Source organism: Columba livia, chromosome 10 (assembly GCF_036013475.1).
Source record: "Columba livia isolate bColLiv1 breed racing homer chromosome 10, bColLiv1.pat.W.v2, whole genome shotgun sequence".
In the NCBI taxonomy this organism is placed as follows: domain Eukaryota; kingdom Metazoa; phylum Chordata; class Aves; order Columbiformes; family Columbidae; genus Columba; species Columba livia.
The window spans coordinates 6,385,863-6,405,368 of NC_088611.1; the positions used below are offsets into that span (position 1 = coordinate 6,385,863).

General features: G+C 38.1%; 1 protein-coding gene across 13 annotated transcripts in view; it reads right to left on the reverse strand.

Annotated features, from left to right (window-relative positions):
- PBRM1 (polybromo 1) overlaps positions 1-19,506 on the reverse strand; it is a 65,332-nt gene that overhangs the window by 30,289 nt on the left and 15,537 nt on the right. For all 13 annotated transcript variants that reach the window (XM_065075117.1, XM_065075114.1, XM_065075116.1 and 10 more), the window contains 6 exons: positions 19,194-19,285; positions 14,428-14,644; positions 5,704-5,845; positions 5,042-5,139; positions 1,685-1,961; positions 511-616 (listed from right to left, as the gene is read on the reverse strand). In XM_065075117.1, the coding sequence (XP_064931189.1) occupies positions 511-616; positions 1,685-1,961; positions 5,042-5,139; positions 5,704-5,845; positions 14,428-14,644; positions 19,194-19,285 (932 nt within the window). The remainder of the gene's footprint in view (positions 1-510; positions 617-1,684; positions 1,962-5,041; positions 5,140-5,703; positions 5,846-14,427; positions 14,645-19,193; positions 19,286-19,506) is intronic.

Below are 19,506 nucleotides of genomic sequence, written 5' to 3' on the forward strand. Positions count from 1 at the left end.
ACAGACATTGTTGGAAATTTTGCTTTGGTGTTTTTAATGGTTTTCAATAATTTTCCAAGTAAAGCCCACATTTCTTTAATCATTCTGTGGACATCCCAGACATATGACCAGAGAAATTAAGAGATTTACTCAGTTTGAGAAGCACCTTGCTTGCCAGCAATCCAAACAGCACACGTTCATTGTGTCAATGAAGTGTTACTGAGCACATAATGCAGCATCTGACGTTTTGATAACACCACATGGCTAAATATCAGTCATTCCAACCATTCCTAAGTTTTCTTTCTTCATTCTAAGTTACTTTTCTTAGAAAATGCTATATGCAACAACTAGTTTTTATTATATGCATATACAAAACACATTATTGCTGTCACAATTTTGAAAATATTCCACTTTGCATGTCAGTGTAAATTAGCATGTTTTCTATTCTAAAAGGAAGATCTGTTAATCTGTATTGTGGGGTTTTCGTAAGTGTTGAAATGGTGCATATAGCAATGTATGAGGTTGCCTTACTTAGCTTTAGTTTAGGGGATGCAACATCATCATCTTCAGCTAGGGGTCCCAGTTCTTTCCTTTTTTCTTTAAGGATCTTTTCCAGCATATGGGCATCATTGTATACCTATTAATCAGTAAAGTAATCAAAAACCAAAACAAAACAGAGTTTACCGTGTTCAGACTAGTTTAGAACTAGCCCCCAAGAAACATTTAAATGTTAGTTTGAAAAAGCTGAATGCAAAACCAAGTACTTGATTAAAAACAAGGGCTTATTTCTCAAATGTACACCTTCAACAGACTTAAATAGGTAAGCAGAACTGAGGAATGCCATCTAAATCAGAAAGATATAAAACTTGAATAAATTATCCAGTAAAACTGCATTTCTATTCCAAACACTAGGAAATGACAAGGCGCAGTTGTCTTATCAACTTCTTCCTCAAATCATTATGCTGAGCAATTAAAGATCTCTTGAAGCTTTGTGATTCCATCAAGGTACACAGGACTAGAACAGTCCTCCTGGGTATTCCAATCCAACCCTGGTGAATACAACCTCACCCTGAAGTCCTGTACAGTAGCTGGTCAAGTTCCTCTTTAGTAACAGTTGGAGGTTTCCTACCACCACTCTGTTCCACTACATCATGCTTACTGGCTAAGAAACATCACAATATAGAAACACTCTACAATACATTTGTAAGGGAAAAGCATATTCCTTTCAGAATCCTTTTGCTCCACTAAATAAGTCAGGTCTTTGAGTCTGATCTCTCACAGTCTCCACTTCCATGAAAACAAAGCCAGCTTCTTTCCAACTAATACAAGAGGTTCTGAGCTCCAAATCGCATGCTGATGACTTCTCATGATTAACTGAGGTTGAATAACGAGAATTTAGGAAGCAGCTTATTTTTTAAAACATAATAGGAAACATTCAGCTGACATTTTTTGTAGTGGAGGAACAAGTTTCGCTAACAGGAAATAAGTCTAACCTTCGCAAAAGAGTGTGTTTCATTTCATGTTCATACAACTATAGATGAAGACAATTTAAAACTTTGGCAGAAAGAAAAGGTCATCTTTCTAAATTAGTTCAGTTAGCAATTATCATAAATAATGTAACAGCCAAAGCTAAACCATTCTAACATAACTTATATGTCTGCAAAGAAGCAGAGAGGTAAGTGTGACTGCAGAACCAGAGCAGTACCTGGGAGCCCTCCTCATTATAATGTCTCGCATTCCGGAACATGAGCTTCATGTCTTCAATCATGGCTTCTTCCCCTACGTACTTATCATTGCGGATATTGTGTTCTATCATTTTCAAGTCCATTGGCTCCAAGATAATTTTATAATAGTCTGGATAGTCCTTTTTGGATGGCTTAACCATAAACAGATCACAGAGCCGTCTGCCTGTGCCCGGTTCTCGAGCTTCCAGAACTGCATTGTACAAGATCTTCATTCGCTGCTTCCGTATATTCTTTTTACTGTTAGGTTAAGGAGGAGAAAAAAAATAGATGTCAGGGGCTCTTCTCCACACTTCCAAAACTAATATCAAAATGACATTATCCTCTACCATGAGAAAACAACCACAATTGCCTAAACATACACACATTAGGACAGTGTACTAGAATCACAGGTCCATTTGCAAACAGTGACAGCATCATATTTAGCAGTCTGCCGAATAAACAGGGAACAAACTCGGTATGATATTTTTCCTGTTCACCTTGAGTTTAAGTGTTGTACAGAATAAAGAAAATAACCAGTTTTCAAAAGTGCAAAGGTCAAAAGGAGCTCTAAGCACTTTCTAGTCACAAAGAAAACAGGTCAGGACTAGGCATCTGAATCGAAGACCTCAAGACCTAGTGCAGACAGGGAAAAACTCCTCAGCCTGTATCTTCATGAATTCATCTGCTGAATACAGAATATCAGAGTCTAGAGCTATTCTGTATCTTCTTCAGTACAAGAAAAAGAAGAACATCAAGAATGTAGTAATAAGAAGGGTCTCAGTTGCTTAAATATCTGTCAACCACAGCCAAATGAAGCAACAAATCAATAAATCCCACCAAAGCTGCAAACCCAGGTAGAAAATGGCCACACACATGCTGTCACTACAAACTTCAGTCATCCTATATGTAGCTATTATGGTTGTCTCAAGAAATGCGACAGTGCAACCAAGACACAGCTTATCAGGAACACAGTTACACATGGCTCCCTGTACAAATACTACATGATCTACAAGCAGATCAGATAAGGGAAGGGAAATCTTATGTTAACAACGTATCATCTCAGCTCAGATTCCACAGCACTTCTAGAAATGTACTCTCCACAAAGCACTTTCAAACCTGCTTCCAACTGCAATCTCTGTAAGACTTATCTGGGTAGTTATAAGTTTGACTATATTATCTGTAAAGACAACAAAGACAACTATCTTCATTTGCAGAATGTACAAATCATCACTGTACAACTTGCTAGAAACCAAACTGCACGACAGATTTTCCATCATCTGCATCTGCTCCTCCTACATTTAAAATCTACCTTGCCCAGCACAGCCTCGTGCCTCAGGTACCTCTTGCACCTTGATGAGGTCAGCAAAATAACTAATGAAATTAATGTCAAAACATGTAGAAAAAATTCAAAAATGTATCTTCCACAGGTTAAAGCTTTTCTTCTGCACTATCTTCGCTGCTGGATACTGTTAGTTAGTGGTTCAGACTAGCAAACGAGTAATGCCAGAACAGAGACATGCTTCCAAATTCCATATTCTAAAATGTCTCCAAGTTTTAATATTTAGTTCAATGAAAACAGGTAAAGCAAAACGAAATCAGCGATAGTAAAAGGCCTGCCAATACTCAAGATTCAGGTCACGCATCTGAACACAAAAGGGGACATTCAAACAACTGTCTTGTACAGCATTATTAATTTCCCAATGGGATTAATTTTGCCTGGGTTATTACTTTCCTTTTCCAGCAACACTTTGGAATTCCTCTCAGTGCTTCACTTCTGCCATCAGCAGCATTGATAATTTTCTTTTATTTCCTATCATTCAGCAAGCAAAACTGATAACAAGTATTGAACTGACAACATCAAAAGCATTTTCAGCTTCTCTCCAGGCATGAAGAAAATAAAATAACTTTTATTTCCCTTACCTATGAACACAACTTTTTCTCTGTTACTGTTCTCAGATGACAAGGCCTGACAGATTTTTTTCTTTGAAGCATTTCAGTGTTCTGTCACCTCGTGTGACAGAAGCACATAGGATTAAAAGGACACTGATGGCATTTGACTTGCTTGCTTATGCTAATAGTTCTCTTTAAATCTGAAGATCTCAAAACCAGACATTTTTGCAATTCTTTCCTTCCTGATCTTCATTTCATACTGTGGTCTGCCTTACCGTTCCAGTACTTTTCTTTCTCCTAGCATCCCCAGACTGTACCACCTCCTAAACCTGTGTTAACGTTTTCTCTGTTGAGATTTTCTGAGTGTACATTGTTGCACTTACTTGATTGCTCTTAAGTGAATCTTTGCTGATGCTCTATGTCATTCCCTTCTTCCCCCCACAACTGCTGCCACTTTGAGCAAAAAAAAGAACTAAAAATACAGGAAGCTGAAGGTCATAAGCAACACCAAAGAAAGATGATGAATTATAGCTTTACACTGGCAGTTGCTACCATTGCAATAACATTATCAGAAGCTGGAACTTATTTCAAATGATACCATGGGGCAGACTAGAGAAACTATCACCTGTTGGAGTGAAATACAACACTAACATTACACAACAGCTGTCACTGTTAAAGAATACTTTCCATAAGCCATCATTAATGCCCACTAAAAGAGGATGGTTTAGATCATTGTGAACTTTGTTCACATTACAGTATCCAGAATAATCAACATATTATATACTCAGTTTATCTATTTATTTGTCAAATACCCTCTTCAGCCCAGCTGCCAACAGGTAAGTAACCAAAGAGTGCAAATTCAGAAGGGAGAGAGTGGTCCTCTAACATTCACGATGAGAACTCCTCCAGCAGAGTTCACGTCATGCAAAATGAAAATATTTATTCCAGGAGACTTCACCAAATAAAGATCTTTGTAATAATAATTTGTAATACTATCAACTTTCAAAAAAATAATTCAACTATAGTGTTCACTTTAATTATATTCTGAAATTGGTACCCAAACTACATAAATAGTCACATATTGGAGAAGTAGCAGATAAGAAACAACAATTGCTAACAACCTGTCAAGACAGTGCACACACCAGGCTAAAAAAAAGAAAGCACAAGTAAAAATCCTGAAATCCACTGACAAAACTACTTAATTCAATGCAACTACAGCATCCACGCCACTTACTGAAGTTATGTTGACAACCACCAACTAATAGGCCAAAAATCAGGAAAACAAATTCAGCAAACAGCTTTGAATGAACTAGATCCAACACTTAATGAGGTTAAGTTTCACAACTACAAATCCCTCCACAAATGCTAAAAACCATGGCTTAATATTCTCTTAAACAAGTTAAAGAAGTAGTAATGTCATGGTATGAAGGAACTACAGAAGTGCATACCTTTTCCTTTTTGAGCTTCCAGTATCAGATGTAGCAGAAGAAATCATGCTGTCCCCATCCTCAATGTCGTCTCTCCTAGCAAGCTCCTTCTTCTTTGCCTGAAAAAAGAAGAAATCATTGAAGCCAAACTCACTGCTGGACATTTCCAGAATAGTATTAAACATCAGAACAGATCAGATTCACAAAGGAAGATGCAACTATGGGTTTTGAGACTAAACCACCACCAAAATATTTACAATTATTTATTTAAAACAAGCTGGCTAACATAAGATACAATAGCAGTATAATTATGCCATTTCAGACTGTAGCACTTAGCTGGAACACATCATGAAATGTGAAGTGATTTAGCATCCTAAACTGTCCAAAACAGTTTAACAGTTAACTGCAAATCCTAAAAAACCTCCACATTATCAATTTTTGCACAACTTAATTGTGTTAAGAGCCACAGTAAGGAATAAAAGTGACCGAAGGAAATCACAGAAGGCAGCACATCTGCTGAAGAAACATTACCCTATGACGTTCTTCACTCCCACACTTAGCCCTAAGCAAGAAACTACTACTGCAAATACAAGTCTAGTTAAAAATTATTTTGGAAAAGCATTAATTACGAAAACTAATTCATGTGTGAAGTTATATCCTTTTAATTGTTTCACTGCACATACCTGCATAACCTGCTGCATTTTCAGTACTCTTTTATAGATGGCAGAATTGGGAACGTTGTAGCGCTTGGCATTTTCAAACATCAAGTTCAAATCAGCCTCCAACTGATCTAAAGTTTCATATTCATGGTTTTTCAGTTTGGTTCTGCAAAAGAGTGGATATCTGATTGATATTTCTCAAGTTACACATTGCAAACCAGCTCTTTAACATCTTCATTTTCATGAAAAATCAATATGCAAAGAGCTCTGATTATAGGAAAGTGTTTTCTTTTTCTGATGCTGCAGTAATATCTTCCAATTGTAACTATATTAGGGAAACATATCTCCTCTTAAAGAAGGACTCTAACAATTCTGAAACCTGCCCTCTTGAAAGCTGCGCAGACTGAAGTCAGACGAGACGTGGTGCAGATGAGGCAGAAGCACAACGGGCTGAGATGCCCCCAAGGCGCCCCCGCTGTGACCCGCGGGGCCTGGGTGTGATGTCGGGGGGCCGGGTCAGCTCCGCACACCCACACACGCTGCCTCCCCACACACCCATTCCACGGATCTTCAGAGAGAAACAGAAGTGCCCAACACCTCTCATACTAATGTCCTCCAATTTTTGCCTCCTCTTAAAACCACCTGTTTGTTGATCAATGCTCCCTGCAGAAACACGCTTCGCATGAAAAATTAGAATAGGAATAATGACATAAAAAGGCCCTTTCCATATGTTGAACAGATGAATCAGTGCATTGTTTGCCAATAACGTAATGTGTTTTCTCATACTTCCTTGCACAGTGGTGAAAGCTTCAGCCAACTTTTTCAAAGCTTCCAACACCTCATTAAACACAACAGAAAGTAATAATCTGCAACAACCAAACTATCACAACTGCAAAATCCAGTAATCCTCCTTCACACCTCCTTCCTGACCCACCTGCCTCCACATCCACCAGTCATGCACATTTAACACGCTCACCGCCTTTAAACGCGGTCTGGTTTCTACAGCACCCAGTCAAATGTCAACCTGCCTGATAGAGCATAGTGCTACCACAAAATAAATACCTCTTAACTCCAAACCTTACCCACCAATGTGACCCTACAGCTGAACCAGCAAACAAAGAGTAATGATGTTCAACTGAAGTTGAACAGGACTCGACTCTGCTCACACAAGGATGAGGACATCATGGTTGGATTAAACGTGCCACAGAGCTGCAAACTGCTGTAAAAACTAGGGAGATGTGCACGTGTGTCTATAAAGCTGTTGCGATGGAAATACATTTTGAAGTGAAACATCCAACTAACTGCATGTTGCCAGGACAGCAGCTGCATGCACCTTCCTGAGATGTAGTGTATTTCTTCTTCATTTCTTTCAGATCCGAAGAACCAGTATGTCCTCAATGACTGTGAGAAAAGCAAAAGCCATTTTGGACAAATATCCTAAACGTAAGATGTGGAGAAAACTACTTGTTGCCATTCTCATTTAAAATGAACCATTTAAAGTTCATGTATGTTTTTTAAGACTTTAAGATATCAGTATCTTGTAAATACTTATGGGGTTTTTTAGATTATTTTTAATATTTCCAGCTCAAGCAACAGGTGACCAAAAGTTTTCCTGTCAGCTTCAGTCACGCTGCCATTCCAAAAAAGAGGAGAGTTACCAATATAATTTTCATGACATTAGTAAAAAATACAAATTATAATAAAAAAACCACACACACCCCCCACAAAAGCAAAAAAGTTTGGGTACCAATTAAATTGCCATGAAGAAAAGGCAAAGCGAGCCTCCATTTCTACCTTGTCAAACTCCACCAACAATTATTTGCATGTTAAGGAGTATGTAACTAGTATTTTAAAAGTCAAAAACAAAAGAAAAAGCCCAATAAATACAGGATTATTTTGCCTTAGACCACTAGGATATGATGCATATGCTCATAAATAGCAAGGATATAAACCCTGAGTCTACTTCACGCTCTTGCCACTGTCTGGTAACAAACACTACAGGTCACTTTACATCTTCTCCAGCTGATCTGAACAGTCTCTGGTAGAGAAAGCAAAATCTATGGAGTAAATTGTTTGTAATTCATTCTTTAGTCCAGCAAAATACTGACAAGCAATTACAGAACTTCAGCACACAAACACTTGGTGTTACAAAAGCTAACACATCATTAAGAGAATACACAAGAAAACAGAGTAGAAAGGTTTAAAAAACTTGCATCAAATGCCCCAATTTATAAGACTATATTTAGCAAAAACATCGAAAGGGAGTTTTAATTTTTTCATAACAGAATAATTTAACATTCTTATTTGTCAAGGCACGTACGGCAATTAAGTGTGTAAACAAGCACTAATCTCCTTGTTTACTACTGTTATTATAAATGTTTATAAAATAGATTAAAGCTTTCAAAGGATTAAGGGAAAACAAAAATAATGTCTGAAGGCCATTCTGCATCTTACCAAAAGGTACCCAAGTCAGCCAAACTACTGTAGAGGTTAAGAACAAAAAAATTCAAAAGGCCAGTCCTGTGTATAAATCCATTCAGGAGCAGCACTGGACAGAACTGCTGACCAACAGACTTTTCTCTCCCCTTGGATGTAGATGGCATCAGCATGATTTGTTTCCAAGTGACAATTCATACTGACAAATGGGCAGAATTAGGTTTTAAGAATCTAATAAAGTGAAGACTAGCACAACTGCCTTAGATTTGAATATTAAATATTTAAGACAAATGTCTAAAGTGATTCAACTGCCAGAGGACAAGGAATCATGCTCAGAAATCATAACCACCAAGCTGGGGAAAGTCCTCTCAAGTCCTACTCTGCAGTTCATCCTCTTGCGAGTGAGTGAGTGTGTCTGCAACATTCTCGCTTTTCCACTCTTGTCTCAAATTTTGCTTAAATATTAGTAGCATGTAGTTTATCTACATTCTTGTGCAACTCTGGCGTGTCTGCTTTCTTCCAGAGAACTAAAACAAGCTTTGAGAGACTGGACAGCAGGAAGAAGAAAAACTGTAAAAGTTTCTAGTCTTCCCATTTATTTAATATATTAGAATTACAGAACTGTAAGTTTTTATTGCGATCGCTGCTGCAGGCGGTCTGGGTTCAGCTTTCTGAAACAGTAACCCAAAGGACTACACCTCAACTGAAGTACCACTTCTTCCATTCAAACTGCTTCCCACTCCTACCCCTTTGTACTACTCCTCTTTATTTCGAGTTGTTCTGTATCCAACTTAAAACTGTTGGGGAGGAGGGTGAAAAGAAGAAAAAAAGCAATGCCCTGAGAGAATCAATGACAGTCAAGGATTAGACTGATTAAAAAACCAAATATTGATGTCCTTCCTCATGATATTTAAAGCCGATACACAACTCTACATCCTTATCACACAAAAGCTAAGAATTTATGAAGTAACACTGTCAGGGTGATATTATAAATCAAATTCACTTATTAGTAACATATTTTGATCCCGTTTAAACTCTGTATGTTTAGGTGCCAGCTTTATCAAACTGGGAAATGGGAGAATTCATCGCATCCTGTGCAGCAGACCAAATGCAAAGCAAGCTGCAGGCAGAACGAGCAAGGCAAAAGTGTTTCCTAGGGAATGTATCCAGCCTGCAACAACCTTCTTTTAACATAAATAGAATTCTAAATTGGTCCTGTATGATTTCATGACATGGTAAAAGAGACTGGTGACTCTTCACATCAGCACATCCCGAGCCACTTGACACTAACAAGTCTGGGGTTTGCTTTCCCTCCCCAAGCAGAGGCAGACAGGCAGCTCCTGCAGACCCCAGAACACTGTCATGTGCTCCACCTAAAAATACACTACTTACTCTGCAGAGCCTTTGTATCCCACACCAGCTTCATCTGCGTGTATTTAGACAGTGACCTACACACATCACAATGCAGCAGTCTAACCGTGAAGCACCAAAAAGCAGAAAAAAACATCTAAAGTTGCCATTAATCTTAAGTATATAATTCTACATGCATTAATTCTCTGCTCTCTCGTGACCCTGTAGAAACAAAATCTTTAAGCTGATGGAGAAGGTGAGGACCTCATTAGCTCACAAGTGAAGAAAAGCAGCTTAACTATATCTTAGTCCTTTAAATCTTAACCTAGAGCCAGAAGAGAAAAGGAAACTCTATCTTAAAAAGCAAGGATGAGCTATGATCCAAACTACCCTACCAGCAAATAAAATCTTGCATTTATCAGCATTTGTTTATCCACAACCAAAGAAGCAAGGCGAGGCTTGATTCTAAGCAAACAATCTACATTCATAGTTGAATTCATGAAGTAAAAGTAAAAATCAAGACTTAGTAAAAATCAGTGACTCTTCCACATGGTTTGGAAAGACAGACAACTTCCAATCACACATATGAAAATGAAAACTGCACAGGCACAAAGGTAATCCTGGCAGCAAATAACCTCCTACTTCTTCAACGCACTTGCTGTCAGAAAACAATGGGATGATTAATTAAGAAGGTTATTCACAGAAGTACTTTGAACAGATTTAATTATACTCAAACTCAGCAAAACTCAAATATCATGACTTTTCTGGATTTACAGTATGACACGCAGTTCTGAAATAAATTAAAAATCTCACCAATCTTCGAAGGAAATAATTTTATAAACATCAATTTATTTTGCAAAGCCAGGCCAAAACTAACCAAATTCATGGGTCTATTCAACTGCAAGTCACTGCCAACATACTACAAACTAACCTTTATACACCAGAAACCAAGAGAAATTTCTATGAAATCATTGATGGTGATACAATCATATGCAGGAAGCATGAGTAAAGCTTGGAAGAATATGATTTAAACATAATAACCTTTGCAAAATGAGGAAAGCGCAGTGTAAAATGTAGGTCATAGTTTCATAAGGCCACTAGGCCCAAAACAACACTGCATGACAAAAAAAAACAGAATAGCAATTAAAAAACCCATACAGTAAACCAGAACTCAATTCCCTAAAAGCTCTACTGGAAACCCATTCTAGATACTGCACCTGGAAATGCTGATAACAGAAGAACAGCAAGATACTTACTCCACATAATGAAAAGATCCATTTTATTAGTCACATGCTATGCCTAAACAATTCCATGGGAAAAGAAAACAATATTCAAACACGCGTCTAAAACCAGTTATCGTGTAACTTCTCTCGCTCTGAAATTGTGAGGTCCAGCGACCAGTCCAGCCTCTTTGGGGAAAAACCATTGTAACAAGGAATGCAGGCAATAAGGGCATTTGACAGATGCCCTATTGAGGAATGAAATAACCTTTTTATAAAAAGTGCATTGAGAACCTTGTTTACTTGAACCTGCGATATTTTAAAGGCCACACATATGATATACACTGAAAGTACTTGCTAAGATAACTGGTTATACCTATAGATTTTAAAACTCTATAACATCCAATTAATATTAAATTATATTGAGTGAAAAAATGAATGGAAAAATTGCCAAATCTCAGATAAAGTGAAAATATACAAGGTATTCTAAATATTACAGAGATATCATTTTCTCTGCAGAGAATATTTTCCCAATTTGCTCATTCATAAATTAAGCAAACTGTCACACAGTGCCGCATTATTTTTCCAAAGTCAATGTAATAATAAAACATTAATTTATTTTTTTTAATTAAGAACTTAATTTATATTTGGCTTATTATTAAAAAAAAAATAAATCTCAACTCTATAAACTATTTAGGCTTTAACCCACACAGGCCCCTGTATTTCAAGATAAGTTCCACTCCTTTATTTGCCATATCGGTAGAAGTGGTTAAATTATAAGGCAAAATATGCTTGACCAGATTATATTTAGTATAAGTTCAAATCAAATAATTAATAATGAATCCAAAGGCAACAAGAGCCACCACAAATTTCCCAGTTTCAGGAGAACCTCAACACATCCCAGCGCAGTGAAATCTGGCATTCGGATACCTGTGTCGCAGACAATTGTTCAACAGGATGCACGTTCTTAAGAAAAATGCAATTCAAATACTCAAATTGTAGATGCCACACAAAACTAACCGTGTTTTATGCTAGATCCTTGCACTTTCTTAAACCTCAATGACAACCTCAGCTTCCTGGGCACGCCAATGAAGACACCAATTTCAGTGCCTGGGCACCCACACTGGCCTCACAAATAGATCAGGAAAGAACCACTAACAGGGAATTCCCTGGGGCGCTTCCCTCCTCTGGCACAGAAAAGTCTGACCCACTTGCCTTAGGAATCGCTAATGCTGTAAAATTTAACAAGGAACAAAACACAGCTCTTGTAAGGATGCCAGGATCTGGCACTTATGTTCCAAGTAACTGAACTCATTCTGTTACATTATTTCCCAACCATTCCTCCGGTCATTTATTATTACAGAATCACTTTTCACCAACAACGTTAAGTTTGCAAAATAACTTCCACTTCTACCACACCTGAAAGTCACAGGTTCACAGTGTCATGCCTTCCCTTGTAAATACAATATTCTTGTTCTACAGCTCTGAATTTTGTCCTGTTTGAGGTCAGGGAGCTCATATCACTGTGTGTACGAATGCCTGGTGGGAGCGAATGAAGAGGGAGCCAGCCTCATCTCAGCTGTGCCTGCTGCCAGGGCAAGAGGAACAAATAGAAACACATGAAATCTCACCCGAACACAAAAAAAACCCACAAAATATGGGGGATTTTGTTGCTGTTGGGTTTGTTTTCTTACTGCAAGGATAGTCAAACACTGGCTCTGGTTGCCCAGGGAGATTGTGGAGTCTCCATTTGTGGAGATATTCAAAACCTGACTGGACACAGCCCAGGATCAGCACTCACCTCAAATGACTGAGGTTTATAACACTCATGAAGTGACTGAGAGACCAGCATAGGCATGATGTACATCTAATTTAAAAAAACCTATATCCTCTAGACACCATATATTATTTTGTAAGGATTTTCCTGCATTTAAGACATACAAACTCCAGAAATATATGACTAGCTGTAAAATTTGCAACCGGCACTCATTTCACAGGTCAGTCTGGCAGGACAGCCTAGGCAGGCAGACACCAAAGCGCAACAGACGAGACAGGCATGCCAGGCCTCACCCCAACACCCTCAACTTCTCACTAGGACAATGATCTTTTCTGTCCCCACCTGTGAACAGAAAATACTTTTTGCACATACAACTCAAAAAAAAAATCCCAACACCACAAAACACAGATCAAGCCACCACAACCAAAAGCACAAAACCAAAAAAAAAACCAAACCAAAATAAAACCCACAAACACAAAAAACCTCCACCCCTAACGACTGGCAGTTTTGAATACATAAAGACATATTTGCAATATCAGTAAAATCACGCTAGCTTCAGTTTTCCCTAAAGCACATCATTCAAGTACACATGTACATGACTTCAAGGCTTTTTAAGTATAGTAAGAAGGGAAGATTATGTGGTGATTTAAAGAACAGTTGAATTTCAGAATTTGCTAAAATAAATTGGACTATTATAAATACCGTACTTTAGCTTGTGAGCTACAAACACTATTTCGAAAAAGATTGTTTGTCCCTTTTTATTTTCTAAGCTCTCAGGCAATAAGTAATATTTTCCTACAGTTCCTCATACATTTGCATGCAATTTCTATACTGCTCACATAGCCAGGTTTTACCTGCCTACGCTGTAAGGAAAGCAGAAATGCAGCTGCCTCCCTATGGCAAATTATTTGTCCTATAACTGATATCAAGGATATTGTTAATGGAAGGTCTTTTCCAATTAAATCTGTTTATACATCATTTCAGATGATATTCTTTGGTACATTCAGACAAAAAGCTCCCCAACAACTGTCAGTGATTTTTCTCAATTTCACCTTTTTTTATTTCCATCAAGTACATTCTGTGCTTCGTTCAAGACAAGACACTTTCTTTGCCAAGACAACAGCTGTACTAAGACATAAGAAAAAATGCTTTACAGCCACTGATGGATAGATAAGCAGTGTGGCAGCTCCACACTTGTTCCCTAGCACATGCAAAACACCCCGTGACAGATTAAACCCCCCTCCCCAGGAGCTGGGGACTCTGCAGTGCAGGCCAGGAAGGGACTGGAGCCCCAGCTGAGACTGGGCAGTGCCACTGAGCTCTATTGATGTACTCAGGACCCATCACATTAGCTTACCTCGGACCACTAAAGAAAGCTATTGCTCGCTTCTTTTTACTCAGGTTTTTAATCCAACAACTGCGCTCTGCCAGTTGATGAACCTTTCATGGCTCAAACATTTATAAATAGTGTACTGCTTTGGTACTTCAGCCCAGATTAGACACATCATGAATGACAATAATTATTCTGCACAGTTATGCTGTGACCAAGACAAAAGGAACGTAATTGCACATATCTACAATTCACATCGTTGAAGACTATTAATTTAAAAAACATGGCAGTAAGAGGTAACCGAGCCATCACGGTCAAGGAAAGAGAACAACGGGGGGTTCTTCAGAAGCTTTCCTCTCTGCTGCCCACCTAGCCTGTACATTTATTCACATGGGAATCTTTCAGGCACATTACAAATGGAAGTCCATGGAGAATAAACCAAATAGCAACCATCTATAAAAGATGATCAAAAGACTGATGTGGACTGAGTTGGAACAAGAAGCAACCCAACACAGAGGAGAGATGGCATACACTGCCTTAGGTATCAAGAACTTGACCACAAGATCAGATTCTGGAAATAAAAGAAACCCTTGAATAGTTTCCCACCAGATGTAGTTTGCATTCTGTTTCCTTACCTGATCTGCTGCAAGGAAATAGGTGATTTAATTTGCTGATAATAATCAGGATACTTTTTCTTGGAGGGCAAGTGGAAAAAGGGTTCAGATATGAGCTGGCCCTGATTATTTCGGCAACTTCTAACTGTGTCATAAAGCTGATATAGAGGATTAGAAGTGTCCATGAAGGATGTAATGCTCTCAGCTTCAGATTCTCCCTCTTCATAACGAGCAGCAGCTGCACAGAGAGAAAAGAAAAATGGGAAACTGAGCAGGACAACTCAGAGTGGGCTTTTTGGTTGACTTCAAATGGACAAAGATCTAAACCAGAAGAAAAGGCCTCGGTCGAGGGTGTTCAGCCACTCTCTGGCAGTCATTATACCTCAGAACAAGACATCACAAATATATCTTATGAGCCTCAAGCTGAAAAAAAAGCACTTTATCCAAGTATTGCAATCTCTCTCATCAGACAAGACTTGAGTTCTGCCAGTGGTAATACCGCCTTGCCACACACAAGTGCTGAGAAATGTTCACATATGAGACTACGTAACAGGACTGTTTAACCACACACCACCTATGCAACGGCTACATCCTTATCTACCCATCCAACCATTAATACTAGTATTTGTGCCAAATACATTTGTATATTGAACTACTGCCATTCTGCTATCTGACAAGGACTCACTATGAGAATAAAAATCGACAAATCATATCTGGAATTTTCAAAGATGCCTAGTCAGTTAAGCAAAATGGCCAAATTGAAAATTAGTTTTTGCACATATATCAAAAAGGTGACTTCAGAACTCCTATAATCCTTTAGACCAAATTAATCACAGCTCAGTTCAAAAATTGTTAAGTTCAGCAGAAAAAACCTGACACTAAAGCCTGAAGATGCACCTACAATATCTGCAGCTAAATGAAGGAGAAAGAAATATTTTAGAATTATTATATGATTCCCATTAACATTTCATATTAAAGTGTTTACAAATTTTATAGCAAACTTTTCTGGTTATATGAAGCATGTATTATGTTTCAGGATTAGGATGAATAGAAAAAAAGATATGAAGAACTAACATTTACTGCTGGTAAAATGAGGAGAAACATTACATGAGCAACAGAAGCACAAAAGGAATGAAAACACACCAGTAGGGGAAATACAGGGTGGGAAGCGATGAATGGCCAACCTTCAGTGCTCCTCAGTAACAACAACAGTGTAATTTGTACATTGCCGACAGGCATACCACAAAATCTATGTGGTTTTGCACATGCTAGAGTTAAATTATTGACTCTTTTTTCCCCTCTTCTCAAAGTTTGAAGGAAAATTTGGCAGATGACACCCTGGGTAATTCAGTTACACAGAAGACAGTTCCCTAACGCTCATGCCAAGTTTCCAGCTGGCATTTTCATTACTGCTCAGCGGAGGCTGGCAATGTTTCAAGCTTTCTATCCAAATTCAGTAAAGACATTTTGACATGCTGACCAAGCCAGGGGACACTGCATAACAACATAGTACTATCGTTTTCCCTCTGCAGTCTGATGCTGTAGTTCTACGCGAGCGTATGACATGTGGGACCTACCAGCCAAGTGAGATGCAAGCTAGAATACAAGCAGACCTCAGAGGATGTGCAAACATATAGCAAAGATTCTCCTTACTGGTTCAGGGAAGACACTAAGAATTATCCTAATTATGTATCTGTACGCCAATCAGCATCACCTAATGGCCTAGCACCTACTACAAAGTAGCCAGCAAAGCAAGAGCTGGACAGAATGAGGTAGAAAGACTGGAGGTCGCACTGTGTTCTCCTGTAACTAACACATGGAGATAAATGCTAACAGCTAAGAGAATGCTATCAGGTAAAGTAAGTTTCCAAAATAGAACATACAGCAAAATACTGGGTTTGGCTATGTTTACTCAAACGGTTCCATTCAGTTTGTTTACTAAAACACTTCAGTTTTGAGTGCTCCATAAAAAAATAAGAAACAGAGTAGAAAAAGCAGAACTTGTTTTTATGAAAGGAAAAAAAAAGAGAAACTAGTCAAGTATCTGCTGTTCTCTGACATATGGAAGTCAGCAACAAAGCAGTTCAATACCTTAAATAATAAATATACTTCCTTTGTATTAAAAGTAGAACAAGGCATTCCCTAAAATAAAAATCTGAGTAAAGTAAACAGGTACCACAAGGAAAGTGTTTACAAAATATTGTAATACACTTGTAAATATTGTCATTATGATGTGTATGTTCTTTACAAGTGATGTGTCAAAAGTTAAGTATTCTTACATACTCAGAAAATGACAGTGTTCTCCTAATATGAAACCTGTTATCTTAACTGAAGATTTTATTATTGAGATTAGAAGACAGAAAAATCAATTTGCTATGGAACAAACAATCCAATGCAAGACTGCAGATTCTTCAACATGCAGTAGCACCAGGTCCCGTATGCCCCCCAAGCACAGGCTGGCAGTGGAGAGTACCAGGCAGTTATTCCCCCTTCATGCAGCTGTTACCACAACTGCAGTTAGCAGATACAGGAAAAAAAAGCATCACTGCAGTAAACCATAACCACAAAATATACTCAATTCAATGGTCCCAAAGAAAATGTATTTCCTGCTGTTTGTTCCATACCACAGTCACAGGTTCCTAATGAAGGGACAGCTTCATAACAGTGATATTAAATTGACTTCGCTGCAAAAGGAGGCAGCCATCTAATTTACCACTGGAACTGAGCTTTAGTATCAGATATAAATGCGTGTGTCATACACATGTACTCTTACTCAATGACGAGGCAGAAAAAGTTCAGAGAGTGAAAAGAGTATTTGAATGTATGCGAAAGAAAATCATTTTTACTCAGTGAGTGATTTGCTTTAAACACCATCTCTTTTGTAGTCCCAAAGCACCTAAATGTCAATGAATGCTCAAAGGCTGACTGAAGATAGATGCCAGTAAAAGCAAAAGCAGCATCCACTCCTGAAACATTTCTAAATTAAATAATAATAAAATAGCTTTGTTTACAAAATGAAACGCTTATTTGTAAGTAATACATAATGACCAACTATGCCTGCCTTTACAGATTTATAACGAGGAGCAAGGGAGCCACAGAAGCTGCTCATGTCCTAGTACATTTGGGCTGGAAATCTTCCACAAGCTCCATCACACCATGACACCTTCTCTGAAACTGTGAGGATAAACTCCAAGTTGGAAACAGATATTGTTCATTGCTTAGGCAACTGCTACAACCAAAGCAGCTCATAAAGATTCCATTCTCTGTATCAAGGAGAAAGTTGTCTTAATGTTCAGTCATGCAGCCGAGTTCCCATTTATTTTAATGAGCACTAGAGGAAGGAAAAAAGATGGAACACCAGAGCAACTAATAAAAAGACCACTTGGTTTAAATAAAAATCCTTGTCTTCCAGAGACTGAGAGCACAGGGATGTCCAAGTACTATGTTGGATGGACAGAAAATCTTAAGAGTAACACAGGTCTGCCAAAAAAACCCTGACATTGCCTCTTAAGTGAATGCAATACAGGTAGGAGAGCTTCAACAGCAGCAAGACAAAAATCTCAGATGCATACGCAAGGCCCCATGAAAATTACAATAATGTCCATTGCAAAGGTGGCACCTGAAAGCTGTTGAATCACTTCAAGAATTTATATCACAAAGACATAAAAGCTATCCGTGTTTACAGAATTACAATTTGCAAAAATGGCAGCTAACAATCGCACTGAACCAAGCTAATAAATACTCCTCACGCCTCCCAGAAAGCAGCTGCTCTAAAGCAACAACTGAACTCTGGGCTAATCGGGAAGCAAAATGCTTTTGCTTGCGGCAAAATCTAAGATGATCCGAGCATATCCATCCACTGGAAAACAGTGGTGAGTACAATTCAATTATCAGGTATGAAATAAATACCACAAATATACATATTGAAGAGATGCATCATTTCACATCAATGCAGAAATAATGTAAAGAAAAAATAAAACAATGGCGTAGGTACAAAAACATTTTGGAAACCTGCTCTGAGATGAATGCAAAGAAGTTACTGAGAATGTAACTATGAAGGCAGACTAACTTAAAAGACAACCTATAAGAATTTACTATCAACACTGAAATATCTGATACAATGCATATACTATGGCATACATGCTTATAGTGTAATGCTAAAAGCACACTTATTCTGACACTAAGGATGCTGTATGAAGGCATGCCTTTCTGCGTGCTTTTGTTTGAACGTAAACCTGCATGCAGCACTGCATTACCACAAGGCTAGACCAGATATTTCTAAATTAAGGTCTAACATTTATCTATCCTTATACCTCATGTAGATTATCTTCACCCTAAAGAAATAAAAGCTGGTAAGTACCAATGGCACCAGAGAGAACGAGCCAGCGTGAGGGAGATTTCTCTCAAACAATTGCAGCACTGTAAATCTCTCTTACTGCAAGGAGCACCCACTGTCTTATCCAGTGCCTCCTCTTCTGTTTCATATCAGAAGGAATAAAAACAAGCGCAGTGCCCTAAAACTTGGATAAGTGTACTTGGAAACTCACACACTAAATTAAAAACATGCAAGCAGGTTTGGCCTACCCTGTCTTACCAGCTGTACCTTTATAAATTTATACTTAGAGCAAAGACTGATTAGATTTAACACAATTACATCCTGAGTTTGGAAACACTGCAAAATATATTTGAAATAAAGATAATTTAAGCTATCAGGAGCTGTACAGTTCTGCTTTAGCAGACATTTTTATTAAAGAAAATAAAATGAGAAACTGCATTTCAGTTCCTACCAGCCAAAGCTGCATCTTCATCACTTTCTGATCCATATTGCAGTGCCATGGTTATTGCTGATAAACGATCCCCTTGGGCTGATCTTTTGTTACTACAAAGAGAAAAAGTGTAAAATTGAAAAAAAAAAAAAAAAAGAAAAAAAAAGGGTTATCATGTTAACCATTAACAGTCACCAAGAGCACGTCAGTAAACAAGGGAAGCTCATGAGAGCTGCCTACATTATCAGCAACACAGACATGACTGTGCAAGACAAGACTGGAGCCCTTAACAAGCAAAACCGTTAACAATCCATGAGTTTGCCTCTATTTTAAG